General features: G+C 42.5%; 1 protein-coding gene across 3 annotated transcripts in view; it reads right to left on the bottom strand.

The window, feature by feature from the left end:
* The window catches only part of GRIPAP1 (GRIP1 associated protein 1), a 2,851,684-nt gene that overhangs the window by 2,175,716 nt on the left and 651,980 nt on the right, over positions 1 to 23,988 (bottom strand). For all 3 annotated transcript variants that reach the window (XM_044080007.1, XM_044080009.1, XM_044080008.1), the window contains exon 9: positions 8,901 to 8,971. In XM_044080007.1, the coding sequence (XP_043935942.1) occupies positions 8,901 to 8,971 (71 nt within the window). The remainder of the gene's footprint in view (positions 1 to 8,900; positions 8,972 to 23,988) is intronic.

Here is a 23,988-nt window from a genome sequence, read left to right as displayed (position 1 = left end):
CTGTACATTTGAGAAGTTTGCTGCAAACTGCGTACAACTGAGTCCCCCAACAATGTAAAGATATTACAGAAAGAGCTGACACAGACAAATGACTGCTGCCAAAGTCATGGACTAAAACTAAAGGCAAAAAATGCCTCATTATTCCCTTTGGCAAAGTAGCAGCCGCTGCTAATTATTATATAGATAACACCCCCCCCTAAGCTCAAACCCAGTGGTGCAAGACTTGGGAACACAGGTTGATGGCAATCTAAACTTTGATCACCGTGTGTCCACAGTGGTAAGGAAAGCTCTTATATTGCGTATCTCATAAATAAGGCATTGCAACAAAGATTAAGGAGGTTATAACTCTGCTGTACTCGACACTTATCAGACCACTAAGTGAGTAAAATGCTCCCTTCTCTACACCTACAGCAACTGGAGAGACCACAGAGGTTTCTAACTTACAGAATCCAGAGCCTCCAAAAAGTACAGTTGTGTACACTTAACATAAATGTAGATGTTAGAGTGTCTTCACTGTTGCAGTCATCACATTTGGGTTATCCCTGCTGGGTTAGCCCTTGGCCGGCCTGAATACCATAGACTTATTTTATTTATTTATTTTATTTTACATTTGTTAACTGGGCTAGCCCAACTGGATATATTTCCAGTTTCAGCAGAGGCCTGGGGAGAAAAGCTCCACACAGTACAATACAAACAAAAACAAACAAAAATTATTGTGCACAAATATAGAGAGAAATTATGTTAAAAGTAATCAGAGCAATAGTGTAAAAGAAAAATATTATACTATTTGTGAAACACAAGTACGCAAATAGGACAGGAAACTCTTAGCAAGATATCTGAGGTAGTTTACAATACATAAAAGTTTACTTCATCACCTAGTTGTATTAAAAATTTAAGGCAGTTACTACTTCCCGAGGGGTAAGCAGTATTGACTGGCGAAAGGAGGCAGTATAGAGATAGGAAATAGAGAAAGCAGAAGATTGGTCAGGGTAGCAGCAAGGGCATAACCAGTGTGTTTTGAGATGTTTTTTGAGCATTTGTTTAAAGAGTGGAAAGGAGGGAAGTAAAGTTAGAGCTGATGGCAACAGGTTCCAATATTTTCCAGCGGTATCAGAGAACAAGGAGTCACCTGCCAAGTTATTAGACTTGCTAATGCTAGCCAGTAGTTTACTAGAAGAGCATAAGGAATTGAGGTTTGTATAGGGGGTAATAATGTTAGACAGTAAAGGTGTGTTGTTAGGTTTGTAAAATATCCTGTGGACAGTGTTATGTTGGGAAAGTATCAAAATGTTTTTTAGTTCAAGCCAGTCGAGCTGCTGTAGGTTCTGACAGTGGTGAGTTCTAAATGGATTCCCAGTGACAAATCTGGCAATATTGTTATAGGAGTTAGCTAGCTTAGTGAGATTTTCTGTAGGTTAGTATATATGGGGGAAGCATAAAGAAGAGTTGAGATTAGATGGGAGTGGGTAATTGTAGTTCTGGCTGTTGGTGTTAAGAAGGGTTTCATTCTATATAGGGACTCCAATTTTCTATTAACAGTTTTAACCGTGTTATTTATATGGTTATCAAAGGTAAGGTTATTGTCAATTGTGATTCCTAACAGTTTGGTGGTAGTGGTGGTAGAATACCATAGACTTAGTATTTCTGCGTCGGTTGCAGTCGCCTGAAGACTGACATCAGGTCGTCAGTGGTATAAAGGAAGGCAGCCGACACCATTACACCCGTTTTTCTTGCCCTAACTGATCACGAGCCCCCAAAGTAGGAGGCCAGGTGGAAAAGAAAATACCAATATGTCCCTTGTAAGGAAAGGAGTGCAACAAGGAAGAAAGGTGACAAAAAGAAAAAAAGAAAAAAGGGGGAAGGAGGGAGAGAAGCCAGGACTGCAACAGTGAAGACACTTGAACACCTACATTTATGGTAAGTGTACACAACTGTACTATGTTCTTCATGTTTCCCTATTGCAGTCATCACATTTGGGTAGATTCCCAAAGCTGAGGAAATGGGTGGAGGCAGTCAAGGAAGCTAGGGGCTGGTTAGCATGCTCTGCAAGACTGCAGAGGCAAACTCTGCCCTGGATTTAGAAAAGAGAGGCAGCTGGTAATGTTTAGTAAAGGTTTGAACAGATGCCCAGGTGACAGTCTCCAGGATGTCCCTGGTGGGGACTCCTCTGAGGAATGCTGCAGAGGTGGAGGCTGTTCTGGTGGAGTGGGTCCTGTCCCCCTTGGGGGGAGGCTTGCCATGCTGTTTGTAGCAGAAATGGATGCAGTGTGCTACCCATTTGGAAATGGTTTGTTTGGAGATGGCTTTACCCTCTGCTCCTGAAGCAAAGCTAACCAGCAGTTGATCAGATTTTCTGAAGGGTTTAGTCCTGTCCAGATAGCAACTGAGCTGTCTATGCACATCTAGAGAGTGCAGAATCATTTCCCCCTTGTTTTGAGGGTTAGGAAACAAGGTGGGAAAATGGATAGATTGGTTGAGAGCCACACTGGACACCACCCTGGGCATGAAGGATGGATTAGTTCTGAGGGATACCCCGTCTGCATGGAAGATGATGAAGGGTTCCACTGCCATGAGTGCTTGCAGCTCAGAGACTCTTCTGGCTGAAGTGATGGCCAAAAGGAAGGCTGTCTTCCAGAAGAGAAATTTTAACTTTGCAGAAGAAGCTGGTTCGAATGGAGGTAGGATGAGCTTTTTCAAGACAAAGTTAAGGTCCCAAGCCAGTGTTGGTGCCCTTCTGGGGGGCCTCAAGTTGTTAGCCTCTCTGATGAACTGCTTAATCAGAAGGTGTGAAAAAAAGAGGCTGCTCAGTGGGAAAATGAGTGGAAATAGCAGAGGCATGAATTTTTATAGAGGAGAAAGAGAGACCAATGTGTAGTAGTTCAGCTAAGTAATCCAGGATGAGAGGGATGGAGGGCTGTGCCATATTGGGCCCCTTAGCCTGTTTCCAGGTGCAGAACATTTTCCATTTATCTGCATAATACTTTCTGGTGCTAGAGCGTTTGGCCTCTCAGAGAACATTCAGAACCTGTTTACTGAGGAGGGAAGATTGGTCAGGGATCAGGTTATAAGCCAAGCTGCCAAACTGAGTGTCTGCAGTTAGGGGTGCATGAATTCCCCTTCCCTCTGGGTTAGGAGGTTGAGAACCTGAGGAAGATCCCAAGGGGGGCAGTGGGGACAGGCTGCGCAGCAATGAGTACCAGTGCTGTCTGGGCCAGTCTGGAGCTATGAGAACAGTCCTTGTTTTTCCTTCCTTACTTTGTTCAGTACCTTGGGAATGAGAGGTACAGGAGGAAATACATAGACTGAAATGTTTACCCAAAGGAAGGACACAGCATCTACTTTCCATGCCATGCAGTGATGCTCCCTGATGCAGAATTTGCTGAGCTGATGGTTGGTGTGGGAGGCGAAGAGGTCGACCTCCGAGGTTCCCCATTTCTGAGTTATTAGTAAAAAGGTATTTGTGCTGAGCTGCCACTCGTGGGGGTCCAACAGTTTTCTGCTTAATTGATCTGCCAGGGAGTTGAGAGAGCCCAACAGGTATTGTGCTAGCAGGTGTAGATGCATGGAAGAGGCTGTGAACTAAAGAGTCATGGCCAGCCTGCACAGTGTGTAAGAGTGTGCCCCTCCCTGTTTGTTGATATACTACATCACTGTGGTGGTGTCTGTTTTGATCAGGAGAACCCCTGGAGAGAGAGAAGGGGTTTGAAAGCTATAAAGGTGTGCTGCACAGCCATCATGTCTTTTAGACTGATGTGCAGGGGGAGTTGCTGGGGGTTCCATTGGCCCTGTATGCACCCTTTGTTCAGGTGTGCACCCCAAGTGTAGCCTGATTTGTCTGTGGTGAGGGTCTGGGTGGTGGGTTGTGATGAGAAGGGCAGTCCCTTGTTGTGGGAGCAGGATGTTGCCCACCAAAAAATTCCTCCCTCGGGCAAGGAATAATAGGTAAAATAGTTTCCAGATCTTGAGACTGTTGACACCAAAGGCACTTTAGGTACCACTGAAGTTTAATGAGTATGCAAGATGCCATGAACCCCAGGGCTTGCAGGGTTTACCTTGCAGAAAGCTGGGACCTGGTGGCCAGTTGACAGAAGTAAGCTGATAGGAAACTTTGTTTCTCTGGTGTTAGGCATGCCATCTGGGATGCTGTGTCCAGACTTGCTCCAAGAAAGATTATCCTTTTGGTGGGTACCTGTTTGGATTTCTTTTCGTTGACTGTGTGCCCTAAGGAGGTTAATAGGTCCTTTACACAGGCCAGGTCTTTCAGCAGCTTTTTCTGACTGACTGCCTGAATAAGGTAGTCATCTAAGTACGGGTAAATTTGGATATTTCTTTGTCTGCAAAAAGCAATGGCCGGAGCCAGGCATTTTGTGAAAACTCTGGGAGCAGTAGGTAAGCCAAAGGGAAGTGCAGAGAACATAAAGTGTTGAGAGCCTGCCCTGAAGTGAAGATATTTTCTGCAGGACTCCCTGATGGGAATGTGGAGGCAAGTCCTCTTTTAGGTCCAGGGTGACAAGCATCCTTGGACAGCATCGGTAGCAGCTGCTGGACGGTGAGCATTTTGAATTTTGGGATTAGAAGGAAGGTGTTTAGAATGGATAGATCAAGGATAGGGCAACAAGTGCCCTCTTTTCTAGGTACCAGAAAAAGTCTGGAGTAGAAACTTTGGCCTATCTGCTCTGCAGGAACGTGTTCTACTGTTCCCAAGGAAAGTAGGGAATGGATTTGCTTTTGAGCCTCTGCCCAATGATTTGGTGGTAGATCTGGGAATCCTTTTGAGGTTGGATGGGTGTGGAAGGAGAATTTGTACCCTTGAGACACAATGTTCAGAACCCATTGGTCCTTGGTAACGGTGGCCCAGGTGCTTGAGTGAAAGGAGAGTTTTCCTCCTAGGAGTATGTAATGGTGGGCAGAGGCGGGATAGGGAGGGGATGAGTCATTGTGAGTTTTTACCATAAGGGGGTGGCTTAGAACTCCCTGGTTTTGGATTGGAGGCAGTCCACTGCTTAGATCTCTGCAACCCGTGGAACTGCTGTCTTGGAGGTCTGTATCCTCGGGGCCTAGGCTGGCCCTGTTTACTAGGTGCACGAAAGGACCAGTGCTAGGAAGGGTAAATGCCTGCTGAACCTAGGGGACTGTACCTGTAAGAAATGTTTAACTGTCTGCATAGATTTTGCTTTTTCTTCCATCTTTTTATCACCTCTTCTGCTTTAGTACCAAATAAGTTATCTTTGTGCAAGGGTGCATTCAACAATTTTGATTTGACATGGTCTGGCGGGGGTTGTTCCTTAAGCCATGCATGTCTTCTAATAACAGATTCAGTGACTGTTGCCCTGCAAGAAGCTTCTATGGCATCAAAACCACAGTGCAAAGTGTGTTTAGTGACTTGACCAGTGGAGTGCATTAATCCTGTAAATCCTTAGATTCTGCCCATGCAGGAAAGGAGGAAATGTTTTGCTTAAGGAGTTCCAAGGTATGTTGCTGATATTTAAGCATATGGAACTGACAATTTAGTGCCCTGATAACAAGAGTAGCTCAGGTGTATACGTTTTATACCCCATCTGTCCAGTGCTCTGGAATCCCTGTCTCAGGGGGTGGGGTTCTTAGCTGAGGTAGCTTTAACCCCTTTTGGGCCTTGAGTAATGACGTCAGGGTCCACGGTTTGGTTTTTAAGGAGACATTTGTGAGAGTCAGGGACTCTGTAGTACCTGTCTGGCTTTCTGGAAGCAGGAGGGAGGGCATCTGGAGTCAAGCTGGATTCAAGGAAGACATCATCCACCACATCTAGAACTGGGGTGGATGGCTAGGGGCCTGTGCTGTGGAAGGCCCAGGAACTCTCAGAGTCTCTTTTTAGACTGTGGGTAGTCTTGACTCTCCTATTTGAAATGCTCTCAAAGTATGCAGGGTTTCCCCAAAGGAAAAATCCTCTGGGGAAGAGGCTGAAGGAATAAATTCCTCTACATCAGAATCCAGAGAAGCTTGCATGTCTTCATAGTTAGATGCATCAGATTCATCTGACTCTTGTTCAGACAAAACTTCTGGAGACAGATCTCTTTTTCTTTTTGAGGGAGTGACTTGGCTTCCCCTAATCAGCATGATAAGGTCTTCTGCCATTTTAAGCATTCGTGACAGTGGCAGGGGAGCAGGCGCCAAAGAATGGCTGGAAGTCATTTTCTTGGGGATGGTTCGACGTGGAAGAAGGCGTCAGGTTATGTCTGGATTCGGTGTTGCAAAGGACTTCCTCAGAAGCTGGTGTCTGCACAGCGGCTCCGGACCCATCCAAGGTAGAGACGATAGCAGGATCCTTAGACGAAGAAGAGTTCTGCAGCATACCAGACTCTGAAAGGGTCTCAGCAGGGGACTGCGAAGTGACTGAAGCAGGCATCAGGGGCTGCGAAAGCATCTCACTGAGTTCCAGAGGACTGATGACCAGCTTGGCATTAGTGTCGTCGGAACATTTAGTCCTGTGCGGTCTGTCTCTGTCTTTATCTTTACGTTTTTTCAGAAGGTCTGCTGTCACATGGCTAACGGAAGCCATATCGGAATTAGAGGACCGTAAATGGAAATATCTGGTTACAATAAGGGCCCAACAATGAATAGTTCTGGTGTTAAAGCACAGAAGCGACAACGAGGTACGTTGTGGTCTGAGCCTAGAGTGGAAGTCCCAGTGTGGTATTTGCTTTCCACAGGTGAGACAATTATTAACTTTTTCTGACATCGGTTAATGCAAGAAACAAGGATCCCTAACAGGGTACTTAGCTTTCGAAAACTTCAACTTCAATTCGGAAACGAAACCCAGGTAGTGGCTGACCAGCACTCATGCGAACTGCTTCTGCTTCGGGCTCCCTGGCAAGTAAGACTGATGTAATGGCGTCGGCTGCCTTCCTTTATAACACTGATGACTTGACATTAGTCTTCAGGCGACAGCAACCGACGCAGAAATACTAAGTCTATGGTATTCAGACCGGCCGAGGGCTAACCCAGCAGGGATAACCCAAATGTGATGACTGCAACAGTGAAACACGAAGAACATCATGACTTACATGAAAAGACTGAAAGCCCAGTCGCTGTACTCCACATCATACAGGCTGCTGAGAGGCGACCCGTGCCTGGTCTACAGAGCAGTCTCTGACTATGCCCTAATGAAAATGTACATCTGCAAATGAAATGGGACAAGAGTCATTCACTCCAGGGATCTCAACTTAGCCAGTGACATTAACAAAATATGTTGGACAGACAGATACATCTCCCAGAGACTGCCACTCCTCTGGAATAAGCTCCCATTTTATGAGAGAAAGAGCTCCTCAGTGATGCCAAGTGCAACCCTGACAATTGGATGGGTGACTGTAAATTCACCCCAGAGTGGCACCTATGTCCCTCATGGACAGGCGTAGTTGGTGCTGGGACACAGGCTGTTTTACATGGCTAGGCTTGTAAAGGCAACAGGACCATTAGCTTAGTAACCTCCTATGCACCTATGAATCTATGACTCTATGTTGTACAGACAGTCATCCTGTTTTGCTAGATCAAACTGTTTTTTATTGTCTTTTGTGAAGGATTGTCCATAGTCATTGCCAAGTGAAAAGAACAGCTTTGAGAAGGTATTCACCACAACTACAGATATTTGAATAATAGGTCCATTGATGCAGTATTAACTATATATGTGATTTCTTCCATAGGTGGATGTCTGTCTTCTAGCTAGAATTCAAGAACAGTCAACAGATCTTCAGAGAGGTGTGGATTACCTCAGAAAGCTGAGGACATCAGACAGAAAGTCAGCCGTAAAAGGCAGAGCAACCTGCAGTATCTTCTGTTATTTTCTTTGTGAGGGGAAGTGACAAGAAAACTAACATTTATATAAGACCTACTACTTTGTAATCTTTGTGGTAGGCTTTGGAAATCACCTAAAATAAGTGTCAGAAGGGTATACTGGATTTCTAAACCAAGAAAAGGCTAAGCCAATATCCTTTAGAGCCATAGCAATTGTCTTTAAGGGCTTAATTACTACACACATAGTACTCCACTTGAAATCGTGGTCTGCCAATTAATTCTTTTAATGAAAACTGGCCATAAAGAACAGTGACCCTCAGTAAAGCAGAGGACAAGCTCACAATCTCCCCGCCCCCTGCACTCCATTACTTAATACAACATCTTATGATGCTACATACCCTCAGAGAAAGATAAGAGTTTTTGAGAAAATAGTTAACCTACAGAAAGGGACACAGCAGACTATGCAGTTAACATCAAAGGCAGGACCCACTTTGGATGTTCTAGATCCACACAGCTATAGGCAAATGTGAGATAATGGTGTGAATGTCCCTGGTGTACAATATTTTGAAGAGGAGAAACATATGTTGTGCTACTTGATCATTCTGACTTAAATCAGTGAAAAGATTTAGAAGGTTTAAACCAAAGTTCTGCCAAATCCTTTGGGAAGGGAAGGAAGACCAAACTTCATCAATACCTGCTTTAACTGAACAGCACATCAAGACTCTTACATCTGTTATGTGGCAAAGTCTACATGTAAATATTCCCAAGCCAAAGACATTAATCATGATTAAAAGACTCAAAAGTATGGAAAACCCTGCTTACATAATTAAGCTCAAGTCATTAACTATGTACTAGAGAAAGAAAGTACCATATTAAGGAAATAACAGGAAAAACCTTTCTGCTTCTGTTTCTAATGAATTTAAAACTACAGAAAGTATTTTGTTCCATTATCAACATCAAAGCTTGAAAGACCTCCCAATTTCATGAAATCTCACATCTCTTCACTTGCTGTAGATCACTGTAAATGTAAAATAATAGTAATAGCAGTAATAACAACTGTGGTTTAGCTTCATGAAGTGAAAAATACAGCATACCTTTCATCCCAACAAATAACGAACCCCCAATAAACTCACCTCAAGGGCCTGAAGCTGTTCCTTAAGTAATACCTTTTCTTCCCTTTCAGTCTCCCATTTCAACTGAATCTCTGTTTAAAAAAAAAAAAAAAAAATCAGACAAAGGATAACAATGAAGGTTAACTGTATAAAAACAAAATTACATTTACCCTGTTTGTCCAGTACAGGGCTCTATAACTAGCACTCACTTTCTTTGACTCACAATTTATACTAATAGCTTCACTTGAGAACATGTGTGGGACACGTTAGGAGAATTCAGAAATATCATGAGACAAGACTCAAGTATGAAATGAATGATGGCACATACAATACTATGCTATCCAGCCTCATTCCCCTACCAAAATCCCAAGCATCCACCTTAACGGTCACTTTGTTTTCTGCTCTAATACTGGCCCACCAAGTTTCTTTTTTAATTTTCATCATTTCTTAGCCCTTCCCATGCCTGCATATATTCTTTAACATGACTTTTACCTTCAGCCACTGTCTTCTTCCATTTATTTACTTTTCTTTCTGGAAAAAAACGACAGCCATATTTCTTACACTGAACTCCACTTCTGGTTTACAGTTAAAGCAGACATCTCCTGTCTTAAAAAAAGATACTAATTTCCTTCATTTTACCTCAAGGGTAATTAAATTTAGTCATACAGCATTTTCAAATGTCGTGCCCCCAACTCTTCTATGTGCATTGTTCTAAGTAGTAACTTTTTGGTTTACTTCGACCACTGTTTGGATCTCACAAGAAGAATGGAATGGGTGAGTGGGGCTGCACAACATAACGATTACCCTGTCATTCTGCTTAACTGTTACACATCTACAGACACCTTATTTTTCGACAATTATTTTACAATGTGTTGTTTATGTTCTCTCTAACACATTTCCAGGCCTTTTCCCTCACTATGCTTTCCAGAACCAGTCCACCCGACTTTCTACAGCAATCACTGAATTTCTGTGTGTCACCTTACTAAGCCTGTAGTACGCAATACCCTTGAAGTAATCTATAAGCAGAAAAAGGACTTCACACCTCTCTATGTATTTTTTCTAATGAAGAACCACACCCAGACCTCTGCAGCCATGATTATGTAATGATACAGTATTGTTAGTGTTTTTGTATGTCGTTAAAATAAATCCTAAGTACATTAACTCTAAGTGAATATTTGTTCTCTACCTTGTCAAATATTACAATATGAGGTTTAAATCAAATCAACTGCAGAAATAAGAGGAAGACTAGCATTTTTATGCTGTTTTAACTGCATGCATATAAAAAAAACAGATTGTTTACACCATCGGTGTTAGAAATTCAATATGTTTATTTGACAAGCTGCACCAGTTTTGGAAAGTACAGTCAATATAAAACTATTTAAATAAATAGAGCAGCAAGGATAAATTTAACTGTGGAAATATAGTCTTCTGTTCGCACTTTTATTAAGACAATTTTATGGAAAACCAAACATGAAATTTATAGCTCCAGCTTGAAATGTGTTTTTCCAGTCCAAAGCTTTAATCTGTGCCAATTAGTCCAGGAGATAAACCTGTTCTCTTCAGCTAGAATAATAAAGGATTATGAGCTGGTTGCTGATTCTAACAGACTTACTAGGTGCTCAGGACATGGATACCAAAAACCACCTAAACAGCAAAGCCTGAGAGGTGAATCTTAGCATGTCACGAAGACATAATATTAGGTTAGAGTCTGCAACTCAATCAAAATACTTTGTGCTGCATGGAGCTTTATCTGCTCCATGTCATTTACTACTAGTAACAGGAAAAACAAAAACAAAAAGCAAACAAAAAAAGCCAAGCATGTCAAAGTCTTAAAGCACTTTGTGAGCACTGTCAGAAAGCAGTGCAACTCAGCCCTTTACGTTTACACTCACCTTCCATGTCTCTCAATTTTCCTGATTTTCACAGAATGCCCAGATATTTGCCTTCTACATTTTCATAAACTCTGTGGTTTTTGGACAAACTGCTGAGGACTGAAGACCATAAATAATGACATGCAGTTAGGATTCAGACTTCATATCCTTCAGAAAATAAAGACGAATGCGTATCATGTTATTATAGTAATTTTATAAGTTTATATCAGAAAGTCAGGACATATTACAGATGGACAGCAGGTGGAAATAATCTTTTACTCTGCTGCTGTCATTTGCTGGTCAGTAGTACTGGCAGATTTACTGTCTAGAATGGGACCCATCCTTGGCAACTTAAGTGGGGGGAGGGGGAGTGCTTGTTAGTCTCTCGCCACTGAATACTGGAGCAAAATCACCACACCGCATGCATAACGCAGTTATTTAAAATCAGGAGTAAAAATGGCAAAGAATGAAATTACCTGCATTTGGAATTCAGATCTTTATTAAATTCCAACACTCACCAAAATGCAACACATTCAGCATATAGGTCTTTAACAAATATATTTCAGTGCTTTATTTATGGTTATTTACTTACTGCATTTTTCTTAGTTGACATAAATTATATTTATCTATATATCTATAGAGGGAAATCTGTATTACACACACAGACACATATTTATGTATAATTAAACTAACCAAAGAAAATGCATGCATGTATTTTTTTTTTTTGGGGGGAGGCAAAACGCATACTCCAAAATGGCATAACCTGAATTCCAGGATTGAAAACTGGGCCCTACAAACTGGTCAGGAGGCAAGTATAACTTTCCTAAGCCTTTTTACTCCAAATTTATGCAAACGTTTAAAAGAAACCCGGTACAGATGCTATGTTGAATAACGCTCTTCATATTCACTGGAATCTTTTTGAAATTTCTACAGGTCCAACACTGCAGTCAAATCTATAAAGTTTTCAACTTGTCATGCTACCTGGCCTTCCACATTCCCTAATTAAATTTACATACACTCAAGAAAAGGCACAGCTTAGGGTTTTTGCCTTGAATGATTTCATCTAAGTCACATACAAACTGTTATACTGGAAATTCAAGAATGCAGCATCTTCCAAAAATGCACACAAACACACACACACACACACACACACACACACACACACACACACACACACACACACACACTCACTTCAGGATCGTGCAAGGTTGTACAATACAATAAGAAACAGGGAGGCAAACTATTCACTGGTGGAAGGTGCTATAAATACAAAGCAACTTGTATATCCATCATATGAAGATGCAAGTTTAAAACTGGAGAAGCAGTACTTAACAGTTAATAAATTATTAAATAAAAGGAGTACCACCATCAGGAAAAGGCTACATAACTGCCAAAGCTATGAATAAATACATTACTTGTATGATACATCACAAAGAATGTGGTTTCTCAGCTAATGAAAAGTCTCACCATTGTACTTCTACGTAAAGAGCGATCAGTATCAGAACTATAAACTTTCTGCTCTAATGCTTACATTTTCGTAGGCATGGCTGCTGTACTTATCAAACAGTATACTAAGCACTAGTCATTATAACAGAATGTATCAGGCATAAGTCCAATAATTAGCTACTTCCTAGAGCACTGCATCTCACAATACTGTATGGACTCAGAGTCTGAAGAACACAAGCTTAACTAGTTCTAAGGCTGTCTCTCAGACCTGTCAGGTGAAAGCATATTTTTATTCTTCACAAAAATCCATACTGTTTCTTGGCCACCTCTAACTTAAATTACTCACCGAAAACATGCAGTACATCTGTAAATGTGTTAAAGAACTACAACACGCTGATGCTTTAAGATACTGTACTCATTCAGGGACATTCTCAAGCACTACAGGATGTTTCAGCATCCCGTAACAGTGGCCCTGTACCACTGTCATTCAGGGAAATTCTAAAGCACTACAGGATGCTTTCCGCATCCCATAACAGTAGCCCTGTACCACTGTCATTCAGGGACATTCTCAAGCACTACAGGATGTTTTCCGCATCCCATAACCGTGGCACTGGACCACTGTCATTCAGGGACATTCAAGTACTACAGGATGCTTTCTGTATCCCACAACGGTGGCACTGTACCACTGGCCAACTAAACACCTCTGAAAAAGTTATGATTTTTTTCGCTCTCATCCAACAGCTCCAATTCACACAAAGCCCTAACAGTAATTTTGCAAATGTTCTCCAACAGAATGCGTGCAGAAACTCAAATACCTCTGCATCTACATGGATGTTAGCCTGTACTTCTCTAAACAAAGTTACATTTTCTCACCACCCTCTAGGAAGAATGAAAAGGTAATGATACTAAAAGATATAGCCATAAATAACTATATAGCCATAAATAACTGTCACTAAACTGCAATCACCCACCATACTTGGCTCCTTTATTCTTACCTAACTGTGGAAAAGATCACATCAGCATAAAAAGTATGACTCATTCTGCTATTAATTTATCATGTAAGATCTATCACTGTCTAACCTGAAAGCACTTAGATGACTAAAGGTACAAAACAAAATCAAACAATCATAAATCCACTTTAACTCACAAATGTATGTCCATCATTAACCTCATCTATAAACTGTAAACTCCAAACAGACTACTATCTTAACCATACCAGAACCAATAAAAAGCATTGGGATGCCCTATACACAATAGGGCTCTTGCAATAAAAAAGAAAAAAATGCACTTCAGGATCTATAAATCGCATTAAATAAAGCCTGAAGTACTGGACAGAAAACAAACATGCTGCAACTTTGCCATTACAAAATAATCTGTGTGTCATAATGAAAATCTCTTCAAAGACAGCTAGCCAACCCCTCAAAAATCTACCAAGACAAGATCCTATAACATCCCAACACTATCCCCTTCTCTTTTACCTTACACCATCAGCTCTCATTTAACTTTCTTAAAATCCCTTTCTTACAAATCATTTACAATAAAGTGTAGATTAATACTGCCATACACTACACCTGTTTAGTTTCAGCAATATTTCCCAATAACCACAGTTACACACAAAGACAATTAGCTTCTACTGTCTGCCCTTTAGATATGTTTCAACTTCCCTTTACACCTCTCTAAGTATAACCCAAAACTCTCAACTATGGAGAGTCTAACATGGCAACTTCTATGGCAACTCAAGTTAACATCTCTAAGTGGTAGACTGTCACACCTCTAGCAGCCTGCACATATCCTTACGTCCAGAGCTTGTTCTGAAGAATCAAGATAAAAGTCATGAGCCAAATAAATGTAAATATCTTCTGAACAGGGGATTCTATTAAAAAGGTACAAACAGCAACATTATCAGTAGTCTTACAACAGCCAATGCATTCACAGACTTTACATCAATACTGTAATCTTCTTCTTCTTTCGGCTTTTCCCGGTTAGGGGTCACCACAGTGGAACTCCGGTCCGCTAATGACTGGCAGTTTATTTTTATGTGCTGAGTTGCTAGCCCTAACGCACAACCTTCAACGAAGGTACGCCCATTCAAGGACGTCTCCACGCAGAAGACGCTCTAGCTGAGAGTCGAACCGGACAGCGTCTTACTGTGAGGCAACAGCGCTACATAATGCACACAAACTCACAAAAATATTTTTGTTTAAAGTTTCGCAAACAACTTTTCACATATTGGTAACTGTACAACCTAAAGCTGTAACTAGGTGCAATTGTCAGTTACTGATGAGGTACAAATGTAGTAAAAGCAGTTCATTTAAGAAGCTGAATGATACTGGGACTCTTAAATGAATGTCAACACTGAATTCAATGTTCTAGTTAAGAGCTCAGCATGTTAGTGGCTGTAGCAAAGAGGTTTCTACAGTTACAGCTAACAGTCTGTTTTTTTTTTTTGTTTGTTTTTTTTCTGGTCCTCAACTTGGGTTGGCGCAAGTTTGGGTAACTGCTAGATGACCTAGCTACAGCTCTTTTTTGTTCAGACAGACTTGAGCTTTCAACTGACTGCAAGAATTTCCTTTATGAATATTTGCTTGTTGAGATATAACAGAATATGGCAAATTATGCTTATTTGCACAACTGCCAATATAAATAATATTGAATATCTCTCACTTTTGGTTTTGGAAATAATGTACATACAGAAATACTGCAAACCTTCATAACTGCTTGCGAATAATTAGCTATATCTCCAGTATAGTGCATATTCACTCTGCCTCCAGGACATTTTGCCACTCAGTATATAGCTCTCTCAGTTATGAAAATATGAACAAACACTGATTAATATCAGGCTGCAGGACATCCTGTATTAGCAATGTTAGTGTAATTTCATTACAATACATGTTGCTTTTTCTAATGCTGCCAATTATTAATTGGTAAGTCACTTCAAGAGGTTCTCCCGTTCGATTCTCGGCTGGAGCACCTTCTGTGTGGAGTCTGCATATCCTCCCCATGGTCGAGTGACGTATAAAGACATGCAGATAGGTGCTGCGTGAATGGGCGTGCCTTCTTTGAAGGTTGGGCGTCGTGCAGGCAACTCGGCACCATAAAAATCCACTGCCAATCATTAGCAGACGGGAGTTCCACTGTGGCAACCCCTGACTATGAAAAGCCAAAAGACAAAGACTTTAATAGTTGAGTGAGCTGGCCCCCAAACCTGTAAGGACACCAACAGGAGCCGTGGTTGCTAAATGGAAGCATACAAAAGGAGGTAAATGCGTAAATGCGTTAAAGAGTTAATCAAATCAAACCTGCTTGCAGCTATTTTCTCTCATGTGCTAGCATTTGAGAATGTATATGTTACAAGTGGCTACATATGTATGTCTACATGTATCAATAGTTCTCTAATGTACAGATGTGTCTGTGCATGTCCTCTCTCTCTATACACACACACACACACACACACACACACACACACACACACACACACACACACATTTGCTTTTTAAAATCTTCCTATACACTACACCACATACAACTTTAGTACAAGTCTGAAATTCAAAAGTACAACTGTGAGAGTTGCTCACTCTAACAGATCTTTAAGACAACATCACTTCATTACAGTCAGCAAGACTAAGTACCAGACCTACACTCAAGCACAGAAATGCTATTTCTCAAAGTGTGATGTCAATACAATTGTTGATACAAGTATAATACTGACAGATTTTTTTTTTACTCCAAATGCTGAACTTAAAGACATCAGCAATAGCCCCAATGGAATTGATGCTAAAAATGATGGGCCAATCCCAAGCTCCTGGGGCCAAAGGAAATTTTGACAGTAACAATAGTGTGAAAACCACGGACAGTCACAGCAACCACAAAGGCTCTGGCTCCAAGACTGAGGCAGCAAAACATCTGATATCAACAGCAGAACCCGGAGAATAAAATCTGGCCTCACTGGGACTGGCAGCACCATGAGGACTAGTGAGGAGAACCAAGATGACACGGCAAAAAAATAAAGTCAAAGATGAAATACATTTGTGTACCGGGTACTAAGGAAAAAAAAGGCAAGAGACATTTTCTGTTGAACTATGACTGTCTCCATGATCTTCTTGTAGGCTAGGTCAGTGGGGCAAGAGGTGATTCTGGGATGACTTTAAGGATCCTGCAGGTGAAGGCCTGAAAGGAATCGCATTTTTTTTAACTTCAGTGTTAGAAATAGGAGAAACAATGACTGCTGTAATTAATTTAACTAGAGAGTGCTGAAACAGAAATCTGAAAAAGAAGTTATCTGTGTTGTCGATCTTCATTCACTCTTGACTGTTGGGTCTCAGTTCCAACCCTCAGAAACAACTCAGCCGTTATAACAAGCTCACAACAGCCAGAAACCCTCAAGCCAAGACTATCCACAGTGCCCCTCTTCCCTTCAGATCAAGTTTGCTATAGAAAATAAAAAGGATGGAAGCTTTGTCTGAGCAACAACCTTACCAGGATCCCAGGACTAGTTCCGAACCCCCAGGAGTCTTAGGAGGGGGAAGGTGGGTGTGATGTCAAGAATGAATGAAGATCGATAACACAGATGGAACGTTATGGTAAAAACATAACTTCTTTATCTGACGTTGTCAATCTTCATTCATTCTTGACTGTTAGGACAGAGTCCCTAGCTACTTTAGACCTTTGGAGGCCCTAGGGAAGGATATTCCTGAGTACCATAGAGCCAAAGGATGCTTTTCCCCTGGAGACAGTGTCCAATTTGTAATGAGTAATAAAGGTATGGGGAGTAGCCCAAGTTGCAGCTGCACATATGTCATCCATAGAAGCTCTGGAATGAAAGGCTACTAAAGTGTAAACTGATGTGGTAGAATGTGCCCTAACTTTTGTTGATAAGTCCATCTTATTCTGTTGGTAAATAAAAGTGATGCAATCTCTCAACCATTTTGACAATGTAACTTTTGAAACTGACTTGCCCAATCTAGGACCCGAAAAATATTGGAACAATTGGTCCGATTTTCTGAAAATTTTCATTCTATCCAAGGAAAAAAATGCAACTGTCTGTGTAGATCCAACAAATGTAAATATTCTCCCTTGTTTGAAAATTTTGGGAAAAGAAAACTGGTAGATCAAAGTGCTGATTTATATTAATAACTGACACAACTTTAGGAAAAACAGAAGGATTAGTCCTGAGTGATGCTCTCTTTGTGAAAAATTATATACAGGTATCTTACACAGAGCCTGCAATTCTGAGATTCTCTTGGCCGACATGATAGCTACTAGGAATAACGTTTTCCAAGATAAGAATTTGAAATCACAAGTGGCTGATGGCTCAAAAGGCTGAATGACCAAACTTTGCAAGACCAATGTTAGGCTCCAAGATGCAATGGGCTCTTTGAAAGGCAGTTTCAAATGTAAAGCGCCCTTCAAAAAGGTTTTGCAAAGACGGTGGAACATCAAAGAAAGGTCACTGAAACCAATATGAAAGTTTAAAATGGCAGCTATATGAACTCTAGCAGAAGAAGTAGAGGCTCCTAATTGGAATAAGTTGGATAAATATTCCAAGACCTTGCCAATGGAGGCTGAAAAAGAATCAACACCCTTTTCATCAGACCAAAGCGCAAATCTCTTCCATTTGCTATGATAAAGTTTTCTGGTGGAAGGTTTATGTGAAGCCAAGTCTTTTTTGGGGAAGATAATTTATTTCACCTGGCAATTACTAAAGTGGTGAAACCAAGCTGTCAGCTTGAGATTTTGTAGGTTGGGATGGACTAGGCCCTGTGAATGAGACAACACATCTGGAATTGGATCCAGAATCCACGGGCAGTAAATTAAGTGAGGCCAAAGAAAGGGAAACCAGACTTGACGGAGCCAATAATGTGCAATGAGAATCACTTTGCTTCTCAATCTTTGGGCCTTCTTTAGAAATTGGGGAATTACAGGGATTGGTGGAAAGGAATGAAGAAGTCCCAGGGGCCAATCATGGAGAAGAGCATCTCTCGGGGACTCCCCCTAAGGGGGGATGAGGGCAAAGTAGCTGCTGCATTTGTGGTTTGTGGGAGAGGCAAATGGATCACAGCACAGCTGACTACATCAACAAAAAATCTTTGCTGTGACAATGGGATTGAGAGACCACTCGTGAGGCAAGAGAATGCATCTACTCAAGTTTGTCCACAATCATGTTTGAGTTCCCCGGAATGTGTGTTGCTATCAAAAAGTGGTTGGAGTTGATTGCCCACTGCCAAACTCTTAGGGCTACCCGACAAAGGGGGTAGGATCTGGTTTTCCCTTGATTGTTGATGTACCAGACTACTGACATGCTGTCCAACTGAACAGCAATTGTCCCTGAAGGGAGGGCAGATTGGAAGCTTGCAATGCTAACAGCACTGCCCCCAGTTCTAGGATGTTGATATGCAAACTGGCCTCTGTAGGGGACCAACTGCCTTGGACTGTTTTTCCCTGAAAATGCCCACCCTATCAGGTTTGCATCCGTGGTCACTATGGCCTTGGGCTGAGAGGGAGAAAAGGGGCGGCTCCAAATTTGTCTCCTGGCTTCATCCACTAATTTAAGTCCTGCTTGCGTCGATTGGTTATTCAAACTGGATGGGACATTGGATGAGTTAACACTGACCACTGTGATGCTAGAAGCCAATGAAGTAACCTCATATATTATCTTGTGAGAGGAACTAAGGTGATTGCTGCTGCCATGGACCCAAGGAGCTGTAAGACCTGGCAGGCCAGAACTTTGCTTGAGAGAGTATCACTTTTAGTTGTAACCTCAACTGTTCCAATCTGTGAAGAGGAAGAGCAGCCATGCAGGATTTTGTGTTTAGTCTTGCTCTGATGAATTCTGCGTCCTGTGTGGGGGATAACTTTGACTTTTCTTTGTTGACAGAGATGCCCAAGAACTCTGCAAGCCTTAGAATGGAGTCCAAGGCGGAAAGCAGCAGATGCCTGGTGGGGGCGGTGAGGAGACAGTCATCTAAATATGGACATACCCAGAATCCTTGTAACCTTAAGTGAGCTGCTACCATTGCCATGCATTTGGTGAACACCCTGTGGGGGCTCTGGTGAGACCGAAGGGCAGTGCATGAACTTGGTAATGACTGGCTCCTAGATGGAAGTGGAGGTATCTTCTGGAGTGTTTGTCCATTTTTATGTGGTAATATGCATCGAGAAGATCTGCAGAGCACATCCAATCATCTTTCTCCGGAAAAGGAAGGATAGACTGAACCCTGACCATCTGGAATTTTGTTTGTTGAACTAACTTGTTCAACGCACTGAGGTCTAAGACTGGCCTCCAGTCCCCTGTCTTTTTTGGCAATAAAAAGAATCTCGAGTAAAATCCGGAACCCAGTTGGTCTAGTGGGACTGTTTGGATGACTCTTTTGAAGCAACTTTTGGATTTCAAGTGCTGCTACATCCCTCTAACTGGATGGAACATTGGAGATTCGTCTTAGTGGTCTGGGATAAAGATCGATGGGGATATGGCAAACCTCTGGTAATTATTGTCTGCACCCAAGAATCTGATGTTACTGTGTGCCAGGCTGCATGGTGCAGAGAAAATTTTCCCCAACTGCCTCCAGAAGTAAGCAATCGGGCCACTGCTCAGGGGTGCTGGTAGGGTTGCCCAGAGAAAAAAATCCCTGGAACCCTGGTTATGCCCCCTCTGACACGGGAGGGGCATCTTCCAAAAGCATTCCTCCCTCTGCCCTGGGAGGAATCCTCATCACATGTGTCCTGAAAAAGCCCCTGGGACTTTCTGAACCACATCTTTCCACTCCTCTGATTCCTGGAATAAGATCGTTGAGGAGTGGAAAAACAAACGCCCACAGCAGAAAGGGTCTTTCCATCCTTCAAACACCTAGCTAATGTGTCTGATTTTTGGGCCAAAAAGGGATGAAGGATCACTGGAAACGTTGATAAAGGAAGACTTGAAGGGATCCACAAAGTCATGCAAGCGCATCCAGGCGTGATGCCTAATGGCAATGTCTGTACCCGCTGCCCTAGAAGTCCCTTTGGTTGCATGTGCAATAAGCAGCATGGACAAGTTGTAGTTGGACTCTAGGGTGCCTAATCATGAACCTTAGACACTGCTCCTTCTAAGGTTTCTGAAAGCTTGGTTATCAGATCCCCTTGGAGTTGTTTAAAATGTGCCAGAAAAATTCAAGGACTGTACGATGAAGGTCGATGAAGCAAAGACCCGCTTCCCAAATCTGTTCATTGTCCTGGACTCTCTGTTAGGAAGATGGACAGTTGGACTCTCCTCAGTGAGTTCCTTCTTTGTGGCAGCAGCCAGCACCATGGCATCTAATGCTAGACCTTTTGACCAGTGAGGCTGATCCTCGGGTGCAGAAATAATTTTGTCCAGTCTCTGGGGAATTGGCTCAGTAGTATCAGGCGTCTTCCACGCATGCTGCACGATGAGTTTGACCAGTTCATCGGCAGATGGGGTCACCAAAGAAGTAGAAGGGCAAACACAAAAAGCTTGCAAGAAAACAGATTCCTTGGAGGATGGGTTTGTGGACTACCAATCACCCTTCTGTTTTAAAATTTCCAGGATGTCTCCAAAGGAGACATCTTCAGGGGGTGATTGACGGGACCCTTCCTATTCATCATAATCTGTATCCTCCATGACCAATTCTTCTGGAAAATCCAGGTGCTTCCTCTTGCACATTCTCTTACGGGGTGGTTCCTCGGGGGGGGGGGAGTCCAAGGAGGACTCCGAAGAGAGGGGACCCTCCAACAAGGTGTCTGGCTGCTGTTGTGCCTGCTGCCCTAGTGTAGCAGAATGTGACAGTAGATGTGACACTCCGATGGGGATGGTGCCAGCTGTGAGCCTGCAGAGGCCACAGCTCTCTCCATAATTTGGAAGGTAGGCCGCCCGAAGAGGGATGGGAGCCTGTAATTGAGAAAGAGAACCTCAGAACTGTGGTCACACCCCGAGCCAAAGAGCCCACCTCCAGAGTAACAGCCTTGAGAGTACTTGAAACTGCCAGGGCACCAGGAATTGTAGATGGCACCGTGGAAAAAACTGGAGCCGATCCAGGGATCCTAGAGCCGGTAAATCACAGTCCTGTGGGTGGGCCGGCAATGCCAGAGCCGCCAACCACAGAGTCAGTTTCAGAGCCGAGGTGAGGTCCACCATCGGCACCAAAGTAGTTGGCACTGGAAATGTTAAAATTAAGGGCTCCAAGACCTGTGGACAGGTTGAAGGAGGAACATAAGTAGGAGTCCTTGGAGAGTAAACCTCGGCTCCGGATGGGAGCAGGGTCCTAGATGGGGCAGTAAGACATCTGGCTGCCAAAAGCTGGTCTACTAATCTGACTACATCAAGCTCTGAAAGACTCCTGGTGGAATGGATGAACATCCCAGAGGGCTGTTCTGGTCTTTCAATGAATGGGCTTAATTGATGACCCAAGAAGGTGGCTACAGATGGGGAGTACCTAGTCCTGGGTATACTCTAAACCTTCAGCACCATGGTCGGCTGACCAATAATTTTTTTGCTGGGGAGAAAGTAACCAGTATGGGGGAAACTATTATTGGTGCCATGAGGGTCATTGGTACCGATGAAAGGGTCGGTGCTGTAGTGACTTCTGTAAGTTCAATGCTTGTCGGTACCGTGGGGGAAGTTACAGGCTTCGGTGCCAGAACAGCACTGGGTGGTGATTTTGATATTTTAGGCCTTGGCTCCGAGGGATGTGTTGGGACCTGGTCCTTAGTAGATTTAGACTCAGGAGTTTTAGGAGATGATAAAACAGAGTGACTCTTTTTTTTTTTTACTCTTTTTTGGGAGACTTAGATGTCTCTGCCTCAGATAAAGCCTTGCTAAAAGGACATTTTAACAGCCCCTTGAGGATAGGTTTGTTGCACCTCTCTATGTGTTCGAGCACTGAAACCCTTGCAGAGTTCACACAGTGGTTGAATTTCTAAATGTGGCACCCCCAAATCATACACACAAGAAAGATGTCCATCCTAATTGGGCATCTTTCTGCCACATTCCTCACACTGCTTGAAACCAGTAGTTCCTTTACGCTTTTCTGCCATCTTTCAAAAAATACTCTAGAAGGCACACGCACTGACACAAACTTAATCACACACACACAAGAAGCAATGGAAAAAAAGAGACATTTTTTATTTTTTTTTTAAAGTTGTACCGACAATAAGAAGTTATGTTCTTACCATAACGTTCCATGTGAATTGTTCATCATGCCTTTGTTCTTACACACTAGCTCGATCGCATCAGAAAGCTCGAGGCACAGTAATATCCCATGATCCTCAGGTGCTAACCCTCAGATCTAGTTTGCTATACCAGAAGAATCCCTTTTAGAACTGTGTCTAGAACACTTATAAACAGATACTACACAGTGTCTGGAACTCTACTGTTAAATAGAGGAGAAAAGATGCCATTACTAATGTACAATAATATGCTAACCATATCTAGAAAAGGCTGAAAAGGAATTCAGTTGAAACCGTTTCTCCCAGAGACATAAAGAGGGGGATGGAGGGTAAGAACAAAAGCGAGATGAACAATTCTTATGGTAAGAACATAACTTCTTAATGTGAAATTGTTCAATCTTGGCTCAAGGGAGAACATTCCTGAGTACAGTGGAACTGTCCCTGGAGCTTTTGTCTAGTTTATAGTGGGTGATAAAAGTATGTGGTTTTGCCCCCAGTGCGCTGCACAAATGATATCTAAAGGCAAGCGGTATGGCTGAAAGGGCAGCGAAGCCCTTGTAGAATGAGCTCTGGGTTTGAAAGGGAGTTGCTGTTTGATTCACCATATACAAAATGTATGCAATCTGAGAGCCATTCTGTCCTTTCCTTTGGTCAGCATATGAGACAAATAGTTGATCTGACTTTCTGTACTCTTTTGCCCTATGTAAGTAAAATCTTAGTTGCCTGTGAAGGTCCAACTTGTGCAATGTGTATTCTAACTTATTGGAATGGTTTTAAAAAAGGTAGTAGTTCGACTGATTAAGAAGGTAGGTAGTTCGACTGATTGATGTTTCTATCTGGATGAAAATGGATCTATACCTTGTTTGGAGGCCCAGTCAAAAGCAGTTCCATTTGCTGTTGTACAATTTCCTTGTAGATGGTTTGTGAGAAGATACAATAATTTGCTGTACTGCAGGGGATAGTAACTCACCTGGCTAATAAAAAAGGGGGAGCAGCAAGCAGTCAAGCTGTCAGTTTGAGGAAAGGTGGTGTGAGGAACTCCCCTTTAGTCCAACAAGGTCTGGCTTCGGGTCCAGCATCCATGGTTCTTCCACTTGATGAGATTGAGGAAGGGAAACCAGATTTTTCGGAGGCAAGAAGGGGGCTGAGTATTTATGGGTCTGTGTCTAGCGTTTGGCTAAAAACCTGGGAATTAGTGGAACAGGAGGAAAACAGGATGGCTCTGCTAAATTCTGAGGGGCCTCTCTGGCATAAGGGTAAGATCTGGTTCCCCTTGATTGTTTTATGTACCAGACCACTGACATGTTGTCTGTCTGAAATGTCACTGTCCCTGAGGTAAGGACTTGTGAAAGTGTTGCAACACTAGAAACACTGCCTCATCCAAGTGTTAGGTCTTGACTGTGTATCAGCATCCATTGAAGAATCCTCATGTGCATCCTGCCTAAAGGAACTACAATAAGGAATCTCTTGCTGTGTAGAGAAGGAGAAATTTGCTGCCTGAGGTCTGATACTCTTGGTGGGGAAGTGAGACTACTCTACTACTGCATTGCATTTGGTGATGGGGCTGGGAGAGGTGAGACCAAATGGCAAGCGCGAAACTGGAAATGACTGGCTCCCAAGCCAGAGCGCAGAGT

This window comes from Protopterus annectens, chromosome 8.part0 (genome assembly GCF_019279795.1).
Source record: "Protopterus annectens isolate FY-2018-M chromosome 8.part0, PAN1.0, whole genome shotgun sequence".
Classification (NCBI taxonomy): Eukaryota; Metazoa; Chordata; order Ceratodontiformes; family Protopteridae; genus Protopterus; species Protopterus annectens.
Note: the sequence above shows the minus strand (reverse complement) of the source record. Positions and strands in the feature narration are given on the sequence as shown.